This window comes from Saimiri boliviensis, chromosome 1 (assembly GCF_048565385.1).
Source record: "Saimiri boliviensis isolate mSaiBol1 chromosome 1, mSaiBol1.pri, whole genome shotgun sequence".
NCBI classification, from domain to species: domain Eukaryota; kingdom Metazoa; phylum Chordata; class Mammalia; order Primates; family Cebidae; genus Saimiri; species Saimiri boliviensis.
In genome coordinates this window covers 266,511,388-266,531,449 of record NC_133449.1, presented here as the reverse complement: position 1 = coordinate 266,531,449, position 20,062 = coordinate 266,511,388, and the positions used below count along the sequence as shown (strand labels likewise).

The window sequence follows — 20,062 nt, the reverse complement described above, 5'->3', positions numbered from 1 at the left end:
CCAGTCAGCTATCTGATAGTAGATTGATTACATTGGACCAATTCCATTATGAAAGAGGTAGAACTTTGTTCTTAATCAAAAAGCCACTAACTCTGGATTTGATTTGCTTTACCTTAATGCAATGCTTCCACCAAAGCTACCATCCATGCACTTACAAAATGCCTTACCTACTGACATGGAATGCTACATAGCATTGACTCCGACAAACTCACTTCACTGCAAATGAACTGCAGCATGAGTGCATAATTATGGAATTCATGGTCTTACCATGTTCCCCACTATCCTAAAGTGGCTGACTTAATGAAACAGTGAAGGACTTTTAAAAGACACAGTTATAGTTCCAGGTGGTGGCAATACATTGCATGACTTAAGCAGTGTTCTTCAGGAGACTATATGTGTGCTTAATCATATCTAATATATGATGTTGCTTCTCCTGTAGCCAGGATTCATGGGTTCAGGTATCAAGGTATAGAAGCATCACGACTCGCTGTTTCCCCTCGTGATCCATTATCAATATTTTTGTTTCCTGTTCCTTCAGCCTTACACTCTTTCAGACTAGGGGTTTTAGTTCCAAAGGGAGGAATGTTTCCACCAGGAGACACAAAAATAATGCTATAAACATAAAAATAAGAATGTAATCCAGCCACTTTTGGTTCCCCATGCCTCTAAATTAAATGGAAAATAAAGTAGTTACTGTACTGGTTGTAATCGGTAACACCCATTATCAAGTTGAAATTGTGCCACTCCTACACGTTGGAGGTAGAAAAAGGGTAAGCTTGCAATATAGAAGATCTCTTAGGGCATTTCTAAGTATTAATATGCACTGTGATTAAAATTAATAAAAAACTGCAACAATCCAACTTAAGAAGGATAGCTAATGGTTCATTCCCTACTTTCTCTTCTGGTGAGAATTTAAAATGGTAGGGCCACTTTGGGAAAAGTTTGTCCATTTTTGAAAAAGTTAAACAATCACCTACCACATGATATAGCCACTGCACTTCTAGTTGCTAACCCAGAGAAAGTAACATAGGTCAGGCACAGTGGATCATGCCTGTAATACCAGCACCTTGAGAGGCCAAGGTGGGAGGATCACCTGAGGCCAGAAGTTTGAGATTAGCCTGAGCAACATAGTGAGACAGCAACTTTACAAAAAATAAATTAGCTGGGCTTGGTGGTGCACACATGTGGTTTAAGCTACTCAAGAGGCTGATGTGAGTGGATTGCTTGAGCCCAGTAGTTTGAGGCTGCAGTGAGCTATGATGGGTGCCACTGCACTCTATCCTGGGCAACAGAGCAAGAGTCCATCTCAAGAGAAAGAAAGATGAAAGAAAGGAAAGGAAGGAAGGAAAGAGGGAGGGAGGGAGGGAAGGAAGGAGGGAGGAAGGAAGGAAAGAAAGGAAAATAAAAGAAAGAAAGGAAAGAGAGAAACCGAGAGAGAGAAGAGAAAGAGAAATAGAGAGAGGAAAGAAAGAAGAAAGAAAGAAAGAAAAGAAAGAAAGAAAGAAAAAGAAAGAAAGAAAGAAAGAGAAAAAGTAAGTTATAACAGAGTTGTAACAGACTTGTACACAAAACGGTCCTAGTAGGTTTATTTGTAATAGTCCCAAACTGAAAATAACCCAAATGTCTATCAACAGAAAACTAAATAAACACATTCTAGTAATGGACACAATAGAATACTAGTAACCAATAAAAATGAAAGAACAACTCATAAACACAGTATGAATGAATCTTTAAATAATAATTAATATTCTTTGGATGTTTGTCACCTCCAAATCTAATTGAAATGTAACCTCCAACGTTGGAGGTGGGCCCAGTGAAAGGTGTTTTGAGTTTTGGGATCAGATAATCTACCTCATGGACGGCTTGCTGCTGTCACCATGGTAGTGAATTCACACAAGAGCTGGTTATTTAAAACAGCTTAGCACCTCTACCCACACTTTCTAGGGCCCTCTCTTACCATGTGACTAGCCAGCTCTGCCTTTGTCTTCTGCTATGACTGTAAACTTCCTGAGGCCTCACCAGAGACTGAGAAGATGCTGGTATCATGCTTGTACAGAACTGTAAGTCAAATAAACTTCTTTTCTTTATAAATTATGCTGCATCAGGCAATAGACATTATGTTACAGCAATTCAAAATGGACTAATACAATAATGTTCATTAAAACAAGGCAAAATAAAAGAATACATACCTTATAATCCCATTTACATAAAATTTAAAAGATACAAATTAACACACAGTGACATATTAGTGACTAGCTAGAAATGGGAATTGGAAAGTGGGCCATAATGGGGATTAAAAAAGGGGCAAGAGAAATTTTCTTTGAATGATGGATATATTAATATCCTAATTATGTTGATGGATTCACAAGTATACACATATGTTCAAACATCAAATTGTACATATTTTTACTTTTTTTTCTATTCAAGAGAGAGTCTCACTTTGCCACCCAGGCTGGAGTGTAGTGGTATGATTTCGTTCACTGCAACCTCCACTTCCTGGATTCAAGGTGTTCTCCTGCCTCAGCCTCTCGAGTAGCTGGGATTACAAGTACACACCTCCAGGCCTAGCTACTTTTTGTATTTTTGGTAGAGATGGAGTTTCACCACGTTGGCCAGGCTGGACTTGAACTCCTGACATCAAGTGATCCACCCGCCTTGGCCTCTCAAAGTGCTGGGATTACAAATGTGAACCACTGTGTGTTAGTTTTCATGCTGCTGATAAAGAGAGAGAAAGATTTAATGGACTCACAGTTCTGAATGGCTGGGGAAGCCTTACAATTATGGCAGAAGGCAAAAGGCATATCTTACATCACAGCCAGCAAGAGAGAGAGAGCTTGTGCAGGGAAACACACAAATTTTTATAAAACCATCAGATCTTCTGAGACTTATTCACTATCACAAGAACAGCATGGGAAAGACCTGTCCCATGATTCAATTACCTCCCACAAGGTTCTTCTCACAACATATGGGAGTTCAAGATGAGATTTGGGTGAGAGCACGGTCAACCCATATCATTGTGCAACCGGCCCCTTCCAAACCTCATGTCCTCATTTTTCAAAACAAATTATGCCTTCCCAGCAGTTCCCCAAAATCTTAACTCATTTCAGCATTAATTCAAAAGTCCACAGTCCAACATCTCATCTGAGACAAGGCAAGTCCCCTCTGCCTCTGAGCCCATAAAATCAAAAGCAAATTAGTTACTTCCTTTATACAATAGGGGTACAGACACTGGGTAAATACAGCCATTCCAAATGGGAGAAATTGGCCAAAAGAAAGGGGACCCCATGTGGGTCCAAAATCCAGCAGGGCAGTCAAATCTTAAAGCTCCAAAATGACCTATTTTGACTGCATGCCTCACATCTGGGTCACACTGATGCAAGAGGTGGGTTCCCATGGTCTCAGACAGCTCTGCTCCTGTGGCTTTGCAGGGTATAGCCTCTCTCTTGGCTGTTTTCATGGGCAGCTGTTGGGTGTCTGTGGCTTTTCCAGCCTCACAGTGCAAGCTATCAGTGGATCTACGATTCTGGGGTCCAGGGGATGGTGGCCCTCTTCTCAGGGCTCCATTAGGCAGTGCCCCAGTAGAGACTGTGTGGGTGCTCCAACCCACATTTCCCTTCCACACTGACCTAGCAGAGGTTCTCCATGAGATCCCTGCTTCTACAGCAAACTTCTGCCTGGAAATACAGGCATTTCCATACATCCTCTGAAATCAAGGCAGAGGTTCCCAAACCTCAATTCTTGAGTCCTGTAATCTGTAAGTTCGATGCCACATGGAGGCTGCCAAGTCTTGGGGCTTACATCCTCTGAAGCCATGGCTCAAGCTATACCTTGGCCCCTTTTAGTCATGGCTGGTGCAGCCGGGATGCAGGGCACCAAGTTCCTAGACTACAGACAGCCCTGGAACTCTGGGCCTGGTCCATGAAACCATTTTTTCTGCCTAGGCATCTGGGCCTGTGATGGGAGGGACTGATGTAAAGACCTCCAACATGCTCTAGAGATATTTTCCCCATTGTCTTGGGGATTAACACACTGGGCTTCTCCTTACTTGTGCACGTTTCTGCAGCAGCTTGACTTTCTCCTCAGAAAATGAGGTTTTCTTTTCTATCGCATTGTTAGGCCACAAATTTTTTGAACTTTTATTCTTTGTTTCCCTTATAAAACTGAATGCTTTTAATATCACCCAAGTCACCTCTTGACAGCTTTGTTGCTTAAAAATTACTTCTGACTGCTTTGTTGCTTAAAAATTTCTTAGATGATTTAGGATATCTGCTAGATACCCTAAATCATCTCCCTCAAGTTCAAAGTTTCACATATCTCTAGGGCAGGGGCAAAATGCCCCCATCACTTTGCTAAAACATAGCAAGAGTGACCTTTGCTTCAGTTTCCAGTAAGTTTCTCATTTCCATCTGAAATCACCTCTGCCTGGACATCATTGTCCATATCACTATCATCATTTTGGTCAAAAACATTCAGTAAGTCTCCAGAAGTTACAAACTTTTCTACATCTTCCTATCTCCTACTGAGCCCTCCAAACTGTTCCAACCTCTGCCTGTTACCCAGTTCCAAAGTCACTTTCACATTTTTTGATATCTTTACAGCAGCATCACACTCTACCAGAACCAATTTACTGTGTTAGTCTGTTTTCATGCTGCTGATAAAGACATACCTGAGACTGGGCAATTTACAAAGAAAGAGATTTCATGGACTCACAGTTTCACATGGCTGGGGAGGTCTCCAATCATGGCAGAAGGCAGAAGGCATTTCTTACATTTCAAGAGGCAACACAGAGAGAGATTGTGCAGGAAAACTCCCCTTTCTTAAAACCATCAGCTCTCATGAGATGTATTCACTATCACAAAAACAGCACAGGAAATACCTGCCCTCATGATTCAATTACTTCCCACCAAGTCCCTTCCACAACACGTGGGAATTCAAGATAAGATTTTGGTGGGGACACAGCCAAACCATACTATACTGTGCCCAGCTTCAAATTGTGTATTTTAAATATATGCAGTTTATTATTTGTAAGTCAATGTTACTTCTGTAAAATGTTTTAAAAATGAAGAAAAGGAAGTCCAATCTGTGGCCATGAGGAAATAATAGAGTAGATTTATCTTCCTACTTTAAACAACTAAAAACAAAAGAAGACACAATTTATGGGGAAAAAATTGTTTCTAAACACTGAACACCAGTGAGTGTAGAACATTTATGACTGGCTGGAGAAAATTTTCATAATAGAGCTCATGGAGAAGGTAAAGGCAGACAGAATTCACAAAACAATACCAGAGGAGAGAGAGCTACAGAGAGAAAAATCAAATTGGAGTCTTCCAGAGAACAGTTCAGTACATATATGTCAGAAGACTACCGATGCCAGGAATGACTACCAGAAATAATCAGGTAGAATAATACCCAGACATCATACAAGGCCTCTCTCCAAACTCCTAATCATTTTTGGTTCAACTCTTGATATTTAGTAAAGATCTAAAGATAAGTTTTCCAAGCAGCTGGAAAAAGTGTGGCATTTTAATCATCATCTGTCTAACTCCTGTCATTATCTATCCATGGGTTGTAATATTCAGTAGAAAGACAATTTTACTTTATTAAGTTCCATAAATCTTAACAATATGAAATTTACTCTACCTTTTATGGCAGATAAAAATGCTATACATTTCACTCCTCAGGGCTATGGTGAACACCACTTATAGAGAAAGAGAAAAGCCTGGTGGCTGAATTAGAAACCTGAATTACAATTAGAGATTTCCTTATATTAGCCATTGATCTGTTCTCCTACCTAGTCACAAAAAAAAAAAAAAAAAAAAAAAAAAAAATCCAAAACTGACCTGCTGGTCAGGATGAGGATTTTCTGGCCAGGAGAAGAAAACCACTGGCCTGAATGTTTGGAGCCAGCCCACGAAGGTCACTGATGTAACTTGGGCAGTCACTCAAAAACAATAAGAATCTGTCACTTGGAGAAAAGTACACCAGGTGGACAGTGAGGTGCAGAAAACTTTCTTAAAGAAACCATTCTGGTTCCAAAATGTAATCATAGAATCAAGCTAGCTTCACTCCCCAATTACAGAAAACAAAAAATAAATATACAGTGCTGAGATTATCACTTGTAATATCCCAGAATTCAAATATGAGAATGAGACAATTCCAAGGGTTAAAGAAAAATGAAAAAAAAACTCTAAATAGACATTAAGAGAATTGAAATTCCATATCTATAATGCCACTCCCCCATATCTGCCCAGCACCAAGCATGCAGAAAATTTTCCCCTTTCTCTCAGTTTTAACACTGAAAAAAGTGAAGTTGAGGTGGACAACCAACTTTCCCGCCATCTTGGATCCCCTGGCAGAAGACCTGTCCCTACCTCAACCCACAAGAAGCATTGAGAGTGTCTGAAAGGAGACATATCCTTGAGGACACCCAGAAAGGACTGCCACTCCCTGCTCTGGATACTCTGCTCTGTAACTCAGTCAAAGGAGATGCCAAATGAGAGTGGATGTTCAGCAGCGTCATGCTGTTGAAGGTCCATTCCACCGGTCTTCTGAACACAAATCCCTAACCAGCCTTCCTTCACTATGAAGATATCCCTTTTGGGAGTTTCTCCATTCAGGATGAGTGGCACTCTGTGCCAGAACCAAGGCAAACCTGGGATTAAGGTGGCATCTAGAGCTGAAAAGAGGCAGCAACCTAGTGGGAAAATGAAAAAAGTGAAGAAAAAAAAAATCAACAGGCAAAATGCAAAGAATCTCTAACCTAACATATCCAACTGAAACCAAGACAAGACAGGCAAATAAAACTGGAAAAAATAACTAAACCTTTAGTGCAAAGACATAGACCTATATCCACAAGAAACAACAAGAAATAGAGAACCACAACCTCCCTAGACAGACACAAGAAATCAGTGACTGACCCTAATAAGATAGCTGTATGTAAACTCTCTGTCCAAGAAGTCAAAAGAGAAGTTTAAAAAAAAAATCAGCAATCTCAAAGGTAACATAGAAAAGCAATTCAAAAATTTATCAGATAACTTTAATTTTAAAAAATTGAATTAGGCCACTCACAGTGGTTCATGCCTATAATGCCAGCTACTCAGAAGCTGAAATGGGAAGATTGCTTGAGGCCAGGAGTTCAAGATCAGCCTGGGCAACACAGAGAGACATCAGCTTTGAAAAAAAGAAATCAAAGAATAAATCAGCTGGATGTGGTGGCACAGGCCTGTAGTCCCAGCTACTCAAGAAGCTCAGGCAGAGGATCTCTTGAACTCAGAAGTTCAGGGCTGCAATGAGCTATGTTTGCACCACCACTGAACTCCAGCTGGAGTGACAGCACAAGACCTATCTCTAACAAATGTTTTAAATGAAATAATAGAAAAAAAAAATCAAACAAATCTTGGAACTGAGAAACAGATTTGCTGAACTGAAGAATTTATTAGAGATATTCAAGAGCAAGATGGATCAAGTAGAGGAAAGAATTAGTAAGTTCAAAAACAGGCTATTTGATAATATAGAGTCAGAGGAGAAAAAAGAGACAAAAAAGAATTAAATGGAAGAAAGATTACTTATAAGATATATAAAATTACCTCAAAAAAAAAAACCTAAAAATTATTGGTGTTCAAGAGGGAGTTGGGCAAGAGCAAGATAGAAATCTTCTTCAAATAGATGACAGGAAACTTTCCCAAACTTGAAAAGAACACAAATATCCAGGAATAGGAAGGTCAGAGAACACCAAACAGTTTGATCCAAATAAAACTGCCCCAAGGTAGATAAAAAAATTATCAAAGATCAAGGACAAAGATAGAATCTGAAAAGTACCAAGAGAAAATTAGCAAGTAACATAAAAAAGAGATCGAATTCATCTGAAAATAGACTTCACAATGGAAACTATATATACCAGGGGAAGTAAAATGACATTTTCAAAGTGCTGAATGAAAAACACCTATTACCCAAGAATATTGTATCCAGTAAACTATTCCTCCAATATGAAAGAGACAGAATATCTCCCAGACAAAAGCTGTGAGAATTCACCACTACTAGATTACCAGATCTGTCTTACCAGAAAGGCAAAAGAGAGCTCTCAAATCTGGAAAAAAAAATCCACTAACATGCAAAAGCCAAATATTTGAAGGTATAAAATCCACTGGTAAAATTAAGTGCATGGACACACCCAGAATACTCTATACTGTAATTGTGGTGTGAAACCCACTCATTACTCTAGTATAAAGCCCAAAAGACAAACATACTGAAAACAATAATAGCCACAGCAATCTATTAATAGATAGGCAATATAAAAGTATACAAATTGAGATAGCATGAAGTAGAGATAAAGTTAAAGTATAGAGGTCTTTTTTCTCTTTTTAGGTTGTTGTTTGTATTCTTTTCTTTGTGACCTAGATTGTCATTTCTTTAAAATAATTTGCTATGTCTATAAGATTTTTTAGAAACCTCACAGCAACCACAATGAAAAAATTTAGAATAGATTCACTAAAAACAAAAAGCAATGAATTAAACATACTACCAGAGAAAGCAACTTACTCACAAACGAAGACAATAGGAAGGAAGGAAGGGAGGAAGGAAAAATGAAAGGAAGGAAGGAAAGAAGGAAGGAAGGAAGGGAGGGAGGGAGGGAGGAAGAAAAGAAGGGAGAGAAAGAAAGGAGTTACAAAACAGCCATAAAACAAGCAATGAAATGTCAATAGTAAGTAATTGCATATCAAAAAAAAAAAAACACTGAATGTAAATGGACTCAATTCTCTAATTAAAAGGCATAAGTATCTGAATGGAGAAAGAAACAAGACTCGACTATATGCTGCATGCAAAACAACCCACTACACCCAGTACACTCACCACACACAGTAGAGTAAAAGTGAAGGGATGGAAAAAGATATGTCATGCAACTGGAAATCAAAAAATAGCAGAAATACTATAGTTACATGTCAGATTAAATAAAGTACTGTACAAAGAAATAAAGAAGGTTTCTATAGAATAATTAAAAGGTCAATTCAGCAAAAAGATGTAACAATTTTAAATATCTATGTACCCTACACCAAGAGCTCCCAAGTATACAAAGCAAACATTCATAGATCTGAAGGGACAGACAGACTGCAATACTATAATAGTAGGAGACTTCAATATCCCACACTCAGTAATGGACAGATTATCCAGACAGAAAATCAACAAAGAAACACTGGAGTTAAGTTAATCACAATAGATGCCTATACTAAAAAGCTGGTAAGGCTTCATATAAACAATTAATCATACACTTAAAGGAACTCAAAAAACAAGAACAAAACAAGTCCAAAATTAGTAGGAAGAAAACAGTAATAAATATCAGAGCAGAAATAAACGAAATTGAGACTAAAACAAAGACAGCAGATCAATAAAACAAAAAGTTGACTTTTTGAAATGATAAACAAAATCAATAAACCTTTAGCCTGATGATACAGTGTGGCTTTGTCCCCACCCAAATCTTATCTCAAGTTGTGATCCTTAGTATTGGAAGTGGGACCTGGTGAGATGATTGGATTATGGGGGCAGATTTTCCCTTGCCTATTCTCATGATAGTAAGTGGTTCTTGCAGTATCTTGCTGTTTCTAAATGTGTATAGCACTTCCTCCTTTGCTATTTTTCTCTCTGGCTCCACCATGGTAAGACATACTGGCTTCCTCTTTGCCTTCTGCTGTAATAGTAAGTTCCCTGAGGCCTCCCAGCCAGGCTTCCTGTACAGCCTGTGGAATAATGAGTCAATTATACCTCTTTTCTTCATAAATTATCCAGTCTCAGGTAGTTCTTTATAGCAGTGTGAAAATAATCTAATACAGATAACTGGTACCAGAGAAGTGAGACATTTCTATACACATTCCTGAAAATGTAGAAGTGACTTTGCAACTGGGTAACAGGCAAAGGTTGGAACAGTTTGGAAGGCTCAGAAGGAGACAGGAAGATGTGGAAAAGTTTGGAACTTTCTGGAGACTTGTTGAATGGTTTTGACCAAAATGCTGATAGTGACATGTACAATGAAGTCCAAGTTGAGATGGTCTCAGGTGGAGATGAGAAACTTGTTGGGAAATGAAGCAAAGGTCACTCTTGCTATGCTTTAGCAAAGAAACTGGAGGCATTGTGCCCCTTCTCTAGAGATCTGTGGAACTTTAAACCTGAGAGAGATTATTAGGGTATCTGGCAGAAGAAATTTCTAAGCAGCAAAGCATTTGAGACATGGTCTGGCTGCTTCTGAAAGCCTACATTTATTTGGATAAGCAAAGAGAACTTAAATTTCAAAGGGAAGTACAGCATAAACATTTGAAAAATTTCCAGCCTGACCATGTGGGAGAAAAGAAAAACCTATTTTCTGAAGAGAAATTCAAGCAGATACCTGCAGAAATTTGCATAAGTAAAGAGAAGCCAAATGTAAAAACCAAGACAATGGGGAAAATATATCCAGGGCATGTCAGAGACCTTTATGGCAACCCCTCCCATTTCAGGCCCAGAGGCCTAGGATGGGAAAATGATTTTGTGGGCTAGGCCCAGGATACCACTGCTCCGTGCAGTCTTGGGACATGGCACCTTGACCCAGCTCCTGCAGCTCCAGCCATGGCTAAAAGGGGCCCAGGTATAGCTCAGGTCATTGCTTCAGAGGGTGTAAGCCCCAATCCTTGGTGGCTTCCATGTGGAGTTGGGCCTGCAGTTGTGCAGAAGGCAAGAGCTGAGGTTTAGGAGCCTCCACCTAGATTTCAGAGGATATATGAAAATGCCTGATGTCCAAGCAGAAGTCTGCTGCAAGGGTGGAGTGCTCATGGAGAACCTCTAGTAGGGCAGTGCAAAGGAGAAATGTTGAGCTGGAGCTCTCACACAAAGTCTAACCTGGGGCACTGCCTAGTGGAGCTGTCCTCCAGAACCCAGAACGGTAGATCCACCCAGCTTGCACCATACTCCTGCAAAAGCTTCAGGCACTCAACACCAGATCATGAAGGCAGCCATGGGAGCTCTACCCTACAAACCCTCAAAGGAAGAGCTGCCCAAGGTCTTGGAAGCCCACCCCTTGCATCAGCATGCCCTGGATGTGAGACATAAAATCAAAAGAGATTATTTTGGAGCTTTAAGATTTAGTGACTGCCCTGCTGGGTTTCAGACTTGCATGGGGTCTATAGCCCCTTTGTTTAGAACAATTTCTCTCATTTGGAATGTAAGTGTTTACCCAATGCCTATACCCTCATAGTATCTTGGAAGTAACTGACTTGTTTTAGATGTAAAAGGCTTATAGGCAGAAGGGACTTGTCTTGCCTCTGATGAGACTTTGGACTTGAACTTTGAATTAAGGCTGGAATGAGTTAAGATTCTGAGAAACTGTTGAAAAGGCATGGTTTTGTTTTGAATTATAAGAAGGACATGAGATTTGGAAGGGGCCAGGGTGGAACGGCATAGCTTGGCTTTTTGTCCCCACCCAACCTCATCTCAAGTTGTGATCCTTAGTATTGGAGAAAAGTCCTGGTGGGAAGTGACTGGGTGTGTGCAGATTTCCCCCTTGCTGTTCTCATAACAGTGATGAGTTCCTATGAGGTCTGGTTGTTTGAAAGTGTGTAGCACCTCCCCCTTTGCCTTCTGTCTCTCCTCCTCCACCATGGTAAGATGTGCTTGCTTTCCCTTCACTTCCTACCATAATTGTAAGTTTCTTAAGGTCTTCCAGCCATGCTTCCTATACAGCCTGTGGGACTGTGAGACAATTACACCTCTTTTCTTCATAAATTACCCAGTCTCAGGTAGCTCTTTATAGCAGTGTGAAAACAGACTAGTACACCAGACTGAAAAATAAAAAGAGAAGATCCAAATAAATAAAATCAGAAACAGAAAAAGAGATATAACAACTGAGACCACAGAAATATAAAGAATCATTAAAAGTCTATATTATTACAAACAACAGTATGCCAATGAATTGAAAACCCTAGAAGAAAAGGATAAATTCCAGGGCACATAAAACCTACCAAGATTGACCATCAACAAATAGGAAAACTTCAACAAACTTATGATGAGGAACGAGATCAAAGCCATAATAGTCTCCCATTAAATAAAAGCCCAGGACCTGATGAATTCACTGATGAATTCTACCAAACATCTAAATAACTGACAGCAATTCTACTCAAAGTCTTCAAAACAATTGAAGATGAGGGACTACTTTCAAACTCATTCTATAACACAAGCCATACTCTGATACCAAAATCAGACAAGGGTACAATAAGAAAAACAAAAACTATAGGCCAATATAACTGACAAAGATAGATGCAAAAATTCTAAGCAAAATACTAGCAAACCAAATTCAACAACACATGAAAAAGATCATTCACCATGATCAAGTGGGATTCATCCCAGGGATGCAAAGGTAGTTCAACATATGCGAATCAACAAATATGATACATCACAGTAACAGAACCAAGAACAAAAACCATATGATCATTTCAACAGATGCATAAAAGTATTCAGCAAGATTCAACACCTTTATATGATTTTTTTAAAACCCTCAACAAACTAGGTACAGAAGGAACATACCTCAAAACCATAAAGGCGATATATGACACATCACAACTAACATCTTACTGAATGGGAAAAAATGGAAAGCCTTTCCTCTAAGATCTGAAATAAGACAATGATGCCCACTTTCACTACTTTTATTCAGCATTATATTGGAAGTTCTGGACAGAGAAGTTAAGCAAGAGAAATAGATAAAGATATCCAAATTAGATAGGAAGTAGTCAAATTAGCCTTCTTCACAGAAGACATGATCTTATATTTAAAAAACCTAGAAATGCCAGCAGAAAAACTATTAGAATTCATAAGCAAATTCAGTAAAGTTGCAGGATAAAAAAATCAACATACAAAAATTCTATATACCAACAGCAGACAATCTAAAAAAGAAACCAGTAACGCAATTCCATGTATAATAGAGGCACAAAATATAAAATACCTAGAAATCAATTTAACAAAAGATGTAAAAGTCAGATACAAGGAACACCATAAAACTCCAATGAAATAAATTGAAGAGGACACAAGAAATTGAAACTTATTCATGGACCAGAAGAATCAATATTGTTAAAATCACAATGCTACCCAAAGAAAACTTACAGATACAATGCAATTATTATCAAATTATCAATGACATTATTTACAGAAATAGGAAAAAATTATAAAATGTATATAAAACCATAAAAGACCCTGAGTAGCCAAAGCAATCTTGAGCAAAAAAATTAAAGCCAGAGGCATCAAACTACACGACTTCAAAATATACCGCAAACCTGTAACCAAATCAGCATGGTACTGGCATCAAAGCAGACACAGGCCAACAGAAGAGAAGAGCCCAGGTAATAACCCACACATTTATAGCAACCTCATCTTTAACAAAAACACCAAGAAGATACAATGGGGAAAGGACAGTCTTTACAATAAATGGTGCTGGAGAAACTGGAAAACTGAGTATATACAGAAGAATAAAACCAAAGCACTATCTCTCATCATACAAAAAAAAAAAAGGTCAAAATGGATTTAAAACTTATTCTAAGACTTGAAACTGTGAAACTACTAGAAGGAGACATTGAGGAACTATTCCAAGACATTGGTCTCAGCAAAGACTTTTTTAGTAAGACATCAAAAGTATAGGCAACCAAAACAAAAATAGACAAATGGTAGTACATTGAGCCAAAAAGCTTCTGCACAGCAAAAGAAACAGTCAACAAAATGAAAAGACAGCCCAAAGAATTGAGAAAATATTTGCAAACTATCCATTTCACAATGGATTAATAACCAGAATACATAAGGAGCTCAAACAACTTAGTAGCAAATAAATAATTTAGTTAAAAATGGGAAAAATATCTGAAGAGACATTTCTCAAAAGACAACATGCAAATAACCAACAGGTATATAAGGAAATGTTCAGCATCATTTATAATCAGAAAAATGCAAATCAAAATCACAATGTGGTATCATCTCATTACAGTTAAAATGGCTTTTATCAGAAAGACAGGGAATAATGAATGCTGACCAGAAACTCGAGAAACGGGAACCCTCATGCACTCTTAATTAGCACAGCCACTGTGGAAAATTCTATCAAGTTTCCTCAAAATACTAAAGACAGAACTATTATATGATGCAGCAATTCCACTACTGGACATATAATTCAAATTTTTTAAAAATCAATATATTGAAGAGACAGCTGCATTCCCATGTTTATTGCAGCATTGTTTACAATAGCCAAAATAAGGGAATCAACCTAAGTGCACGTCAGTGGACTAATAGGTAAAGAAAATGTGATATAAATCTGCAATGAAATCTTATTTAGCTGTAGAAAATAATGAAATACTATAATTTACAGCAACATGGATGGAATTTGAGACCATTATATTAAGTGAAATAAGTCAAGCATAGAAAGAAAAATATCCCATGTTCTCACACATATGTGACAGCTTTAAAAAGTGGATCTTATAAAAATGGAGAGTAGATAGGTGGTTACTAGAGACTAGAAATGGTAGTGGAGAGGGGAGATGGATAGAGGCTGACTAATGAGTACACATCTATAGCTTTACAGATGAAATATGATCTAGTGTTTGATAGATCAGTAGGGTGACTATAGTTTACAATAATCTATTGTATATTTCAAAGTAGCTAGAAGAGAATAATTTGAATGTTTCTAGAAGAAAAAACAAATATTCAAGGTCATGCATATCCCAATTACACTGATTGTAACAAATTATATAAAATGTATTATGTTATCACATGTACCCTGAAAATATGTACATCTATTATCCAGCAATATAAAACTAAATTTTTTTAAGAAAAGGAAAAGAGTCAGAACCTCAAATAATTAAGTTCTCCTTTAGGCTGCTATCCTATACTTGAAATTTCAGCTATGAACTGGAAAGACATCACATGTGAACACAAGAAACCTACACTTCTTTAGTATCTCCAGAGTCATTTATTTAATAAAGTTTTAAATAAGGAAGTGATGGAAACATGTAGTTAACACATGTTCAAATATTTCAATACACTGATTTGGCTATCAGACTAGCAAAAACAACCCAATCAAGTGTTTTTCCTAGTTTAAGAGCTCTACCCAAATACTACTGCAAAATAGAAGAAAGAATATTTCAACTCAACCTCAAAAATGTCCAAAGACTGAGGAATACTGAAAGAAACTGTAGAACACTTGAACCCCAACACTTGAACCCAAAGATAAAACTGAACAGATCCATGAATGCACAGAATCGTTTGTAGATTTTGGTGTGCATGGTTTATTAAAGTAGTGGGTCTATAGCTTTCAGCAGTTACTCAAAGGCTATTAGAACCACCAGAATAAGGTGGCCATATATTACTGCTGGGAAATCAGACTGACTATAAAGGCAGATAAAAGGGAAATGTGTAAAAGGGATATTTTGTGAAGATTAAGAAACTCAATCTAGAAGGTGATCAAAAGTGCTTTAAAACTATCTGAACAATAACAAAGCCTGAAGTTTACCTTCAGAATTGTATAATTATTCAGACTTTTTCTCTGGAGATGATTAATTTTTTATTTTGTTCAAAGCTTCTGAAACACTCAGATTGAGAAAGTCAGAGCCTGAAGTCCCAGATTCACCCAACTCTGTTATCAATTTTCCATTTGACATTAAACAAATAACTTAAGTTCTCTGGGCCTCTGTGTCCTTATCTGTCAACAGTAACTGATGAGCTTCATTTTAGTTACAATTCTTGGAGGCAATGAATCAATTAAGAACTTCTGACATCATTATGCATAACGTACACATAACTACTAATTTTTCAAGATGTGAGGTCATATTAATTATATATTCTCATCTTAGTTCATAATTAAGAGGCTCCCTGGGAAAATCTTTCATAAATTTTAAGAATCACAAGAATAGAAAGTAACCTGTGGGATAGGAAGGACATCTATACTTACAAAATAAAAGCCTTAAATATGGGTAAAAATTTCTGTTCAAAAAAATTTTAAGCCATACTATTGTGTGGTAGTTTTCAAAATAATTAATAATAATGTGTGAAGAGTTGCCTAGAATAGAATGACACCCAAGTAAGTCATAAAATATGGAAGTACAGCATATGATGTCTTTGTCTACAGACCCCAATAAGATTTCCAATACTTAACATGAACACACGCGCGTGCCTGTGCATGCACTCACACACACACACACACACATTTATTCAACCCGAAATAAGACTAGATTCAAAAGATGTTTTTATTATGCAGTCCTATAAAAAGATTTTGTTACTTTTTGCTTAGAGTAAAAGAATATAAAAATTAGTTTTAAAAAAAGGTACCTGCAGCTAAATGCTTTTCACTCGAAAGAAGCATGGTCACATTATGACCATGCTCTAGAAGAATCTGAGACACCCGGTCCAACAGTAGGTAATGGCTTCCACCTAGAAACAATGCACAATGTCATTTTGTGAAGACGAAAATAGAGTTTCTGAAGACAATATGGGAGGGAGGAATGGAAATCCAGTAGAACAAGTACAGGGAAGAAGAAAGGTGAACAGTGAGCGATGGAGACAAGCGCTTCCTGTTCCTCAATCTCACTTTGGGTGATGCCCAGCACATGCACCCAGAGCCTCCTGTACTATGTGCAGGACCTGTAGGAATCCTCCACCAAAAATTTCCACTTGTGGCTCAAAGTCTCTGCATCAGTGTAATAAGTGTCTCTGTGATTATGCCTGTAAAAGTTGCTCATCTTAAGGTACATGCTGCATGTTAATTGGGACCTTAGAGAGACGTTGTCTCCAAAATACAACTGCAATGGTAGAAACTATAGTACAGTAGGTGTGCACATTAGTATCCAGGGTTCCCAATGGGCAGTCAGTCAGAGCTAACTGCTGTCCTATTCTGGAAATGTATGCTATTGTAGGAGACAGAAATATAGATGTCACAAGGTGAGTCTAAGAAACAGCCATTGGACAGAAGCTACTACTTAGAGCCCAAATCATTGAGATTCAAATGTGCTTAGCAGGAAATTACTCAATTTGGGCCAATGTTCAACTTACAAGTAAGATATTTGAGGACAACTGCGGAGCCCTTGGGGTGAGCCTACTAGATCCTGGTTGCACCAGAAACTAAGGAATCACTGATTCTAGGAAAATTCCACCATGCTAAAAAAAGAGAAGCTTGGTCATATTAAGGTCTTCTCTTAGTACCTGTTCTAACACAGAGCCTTCACTGGAATCTAACGGTCACAGCAGCAGAAAAAGGAAGATCAGAAGAGAAATTAATCAAAAAATGCCAAGAGTTTGAAGGTAGAGGTGGAAGGGGAGCAGAGAAGTAGGGTGCAGCTCTCCGAATGACTCGGTTTCCTTATACCCAGACTTGAACAGTCTAAAGCAACAAGGGATATATAAAATACAAATCTGCCACAGGTCTTGCTCACATTTCAATCCATGTAAGAACAGGGAGCCAGGAAGTAGGGAGTCCTCACAGAAATAGCCATTCATGCTGGATCTTAAGGAGTCAGATAGCGTTCTGGGGCAAAGACCAGGATTCCAGCACCAGGAGTCAGAAACGACACCAGCTCCCTTTTGGAGTCTGAGGAAGGAGGACAGTGTACTTTCAAGAAGTTTGGAAGCTCTGTTGCTTCACTGCTACTAACACTCAGAAAGGAGGGAAAAGGCTTCAAATGGACTAACAGTTTCTTAGTGATTTTTCAAAATCCTTAGTGAAAAGGGCCTCAGCGTGGAAGCGGTGGTGAGTGTGGTCTTGGGGTAAGAAACCCTGAGTCAATTGTACATGGGACATTAGGGACGACACATGTCCTCTTAAGAAAGGCATCTCACTCCCCGTCCCTCAACTGCCCTCTCAGAGAATCAAAAGGGCACTGAATTAGATGATCCGTTGTTCCTTCAGCTGTATGAGCCCTGACTGATTCTCCGTGATCGAAAAGGAATCCATTAAAACTCACTACGGATTGAAATAAAGTCTGGGGGAAGCTCGATCCTGGGATGACCCCTTTATGCTCATGTGTGATTCTCTTTCATCTTCTACTTCCTTTGAAATAAAAATAAAATAAAACTGAGGCCCAAAATGCAGAATTAACAGTCCCATGAATCCCTCAAAAACGGTCAGCGGCACAGGTAAAAGGAAGGAGGCTCCGAAAGATCCGAATGATCTGGGTCCTCTCCTCAGCCCTGGGCGGTTCTCCAGGTCTCCTCTGAAGAAAAACACTCCACTGGCCTTGCAGCCCTGAAATACCTTGCCTGCGCCACCCTGGCTCTGGATGAGCTTCACAGAATTTGCAGTGCTGCCCTCAGGAGCGCCTTTCCCTGGTCTCCAAGAGGCTGGAAGCGCTCGCCACCGTTTCTACTGGAAGCTACTGCGCACTTCCCGCCCTCTGGAACTTAGGGTGAACCTCGGAAAGTCCCGCTGCTCTCTGGAGAAGCAGCCCAGGAACTCAAGGTCTGGTCTGGGTCGCAAACTTCTGGCCCCAGCCCTGCGCGATAGGGAGCGCGTCCTGAACAGGAAGAGAGAGGAAAGGATAGTCTCTTTTTCCCAAAACTATTTTCCCTACCTCAGCAATAGAGGCCCCTCTCTGCCCTACAGCTGGATGGGCTTCTCCCTCCTCCAGCCCGGCCGCAAGCCCAACCCGGAAAACCGCCTAGATGACTCTGATCAATTGCCGTTCGCGGGAGCCCTGGCAGTGCGGGTATCTGGGACGCGCCTGTCTGGGAATTCTCTGGCCAAGCACTCACCCAGTGTAGATATTGTCAGGATTTTGGCGGCCTCTGAGAGGAGGACCCCAGGGAGAAGGAAGCCCACTAGAAGCAGCAGGCGCTGCCCAGCCATGCTCACTTCCACAGGAGCCGCGGACCTCAGCCTGGGCTACTCGCCCTGCGCTCGGCTAAGGAATCTTTGCGTCTTAGTGCGCCAGACTCACTGGCTGTGGGCCTAGGAAGAGGTAGGAGGGAGGATCCTGCCAATTCTCTTGCTCTTCTGTTTGTTCTCTTTCCCTCTACCCCTCCTCCCTCGGTGCATGCTCCAAGGGATAATCTGTCCTTGCCCTATCGAACTACCTGAAGTCAACTAGGAGGGGATGGGTAACCTGATCCTTAACCTTTCTCTGCCCCTGTAATCACAGCTCTTTCACGTGGAAAATCCTTACTAAGAGCCATGAATGGCAGGGGCCTCAGTAAACCACGTTAATGAAGGCTCCATCCCCTTTTGTGGAGCTGTCTGTCTCTACCTACCTCCATCCCAGCTGCCTCTGTTACCTCATATTGCCATTTTCGTGCCCCATTTTCTCCCAGGAAAGTGCTGGCAATCACCAGCTGGTGTCCCAAGCTCAAGTCGTCCCTTAGAGGGAATCCCCAAGGGAATTTGATCTACCCTCTCTGAGGGACTCTTTAGAAGGTAACATTCATGAAGAGGAACAAGCGTTCATACATATATATATATATATATATATATATATATATATATATATATATTACTGCACTTTAGGTTCTGGGGTACATGTGTAGAACATGCAGGATTGTTGCACAGGTACATACATGGCAATGTGGTTTGCTGCTTCCACACCACCGTCACCTATATCTGGCATTTCTCCCCATGTTATCCCTCCCCACCTCCCTACCCATCACTGTCCCTCCCCTATTCCCCCCCAACAGACCCCAGTGTGTGATGCTCCCCTCCCTGTGTCCATGTGTTCTCATTGTTCAACACTCACCTGTGAGTGAGAACATGTGGTGTTTGATTTTCTCTTCTTGTGTCAGTTTGCTGAGAATGATGGTTTCCAGATTCATCCATGTCCCTACAAAGAACACAAACTCATCACTTTTTATGTCTGCATAGTATTCCATGGTGTATATGTACCACATTTTCCTTGCCCAGTCTATCATCGATGGGCCTTTGGGTTGGTTCTGGGTCTTTGCTATTGTAAATAGCACCACAGTAAACATACATGTGCATGTGTCTTTATAATAGAATGATTTATAATCCTTTGGATAAATACCCAGCAATGGGATTGCTGGGTCAAATGGAATTTCTATTCTAGGTCCTTGAGGAATCGCCACACTGTCTTCCACA

The 20,062-nt window shown here is 39.6% G+C and overlaps 1 protein-coding gene across 2 annotated transcripts in view; it reads right to left on the bottom strand.

Moving 5' to 3' along the window:
• LOC101042766 (UDP-glucuronosyltransferase 3A1) overlaps positions 1-18,966 on the bottom strand; it is a 47,246-nt gene extending 28,280 nt beyond the window's left edge. Inside the window, exons 1-2 of one of the 2 annotated variants that reach the window (XM_003925923.4) lie at positions 18,730-18,963; positions 16,315-16,416 (exon numbers count right to left, since the gene is read on the bottom strand). In XM_003925923.4, the coding sequence (XP_003925972.1) occupies positions 16,315-16,416; positions 18,730-18,823 (196 nt within the window). In that variant the 5' untranslated portion in view covers positions 18,824-18,963. Of the gene's footprint in view, positions 1-16,314; positions 16,417-18,729 lie in introns of both variants that reach the window. The other variant, XM_003925924.4, reaches the window with a different exon arrangement.
• Positions 18,967-20,062: the final 1,096 nt, after the last annotated feature.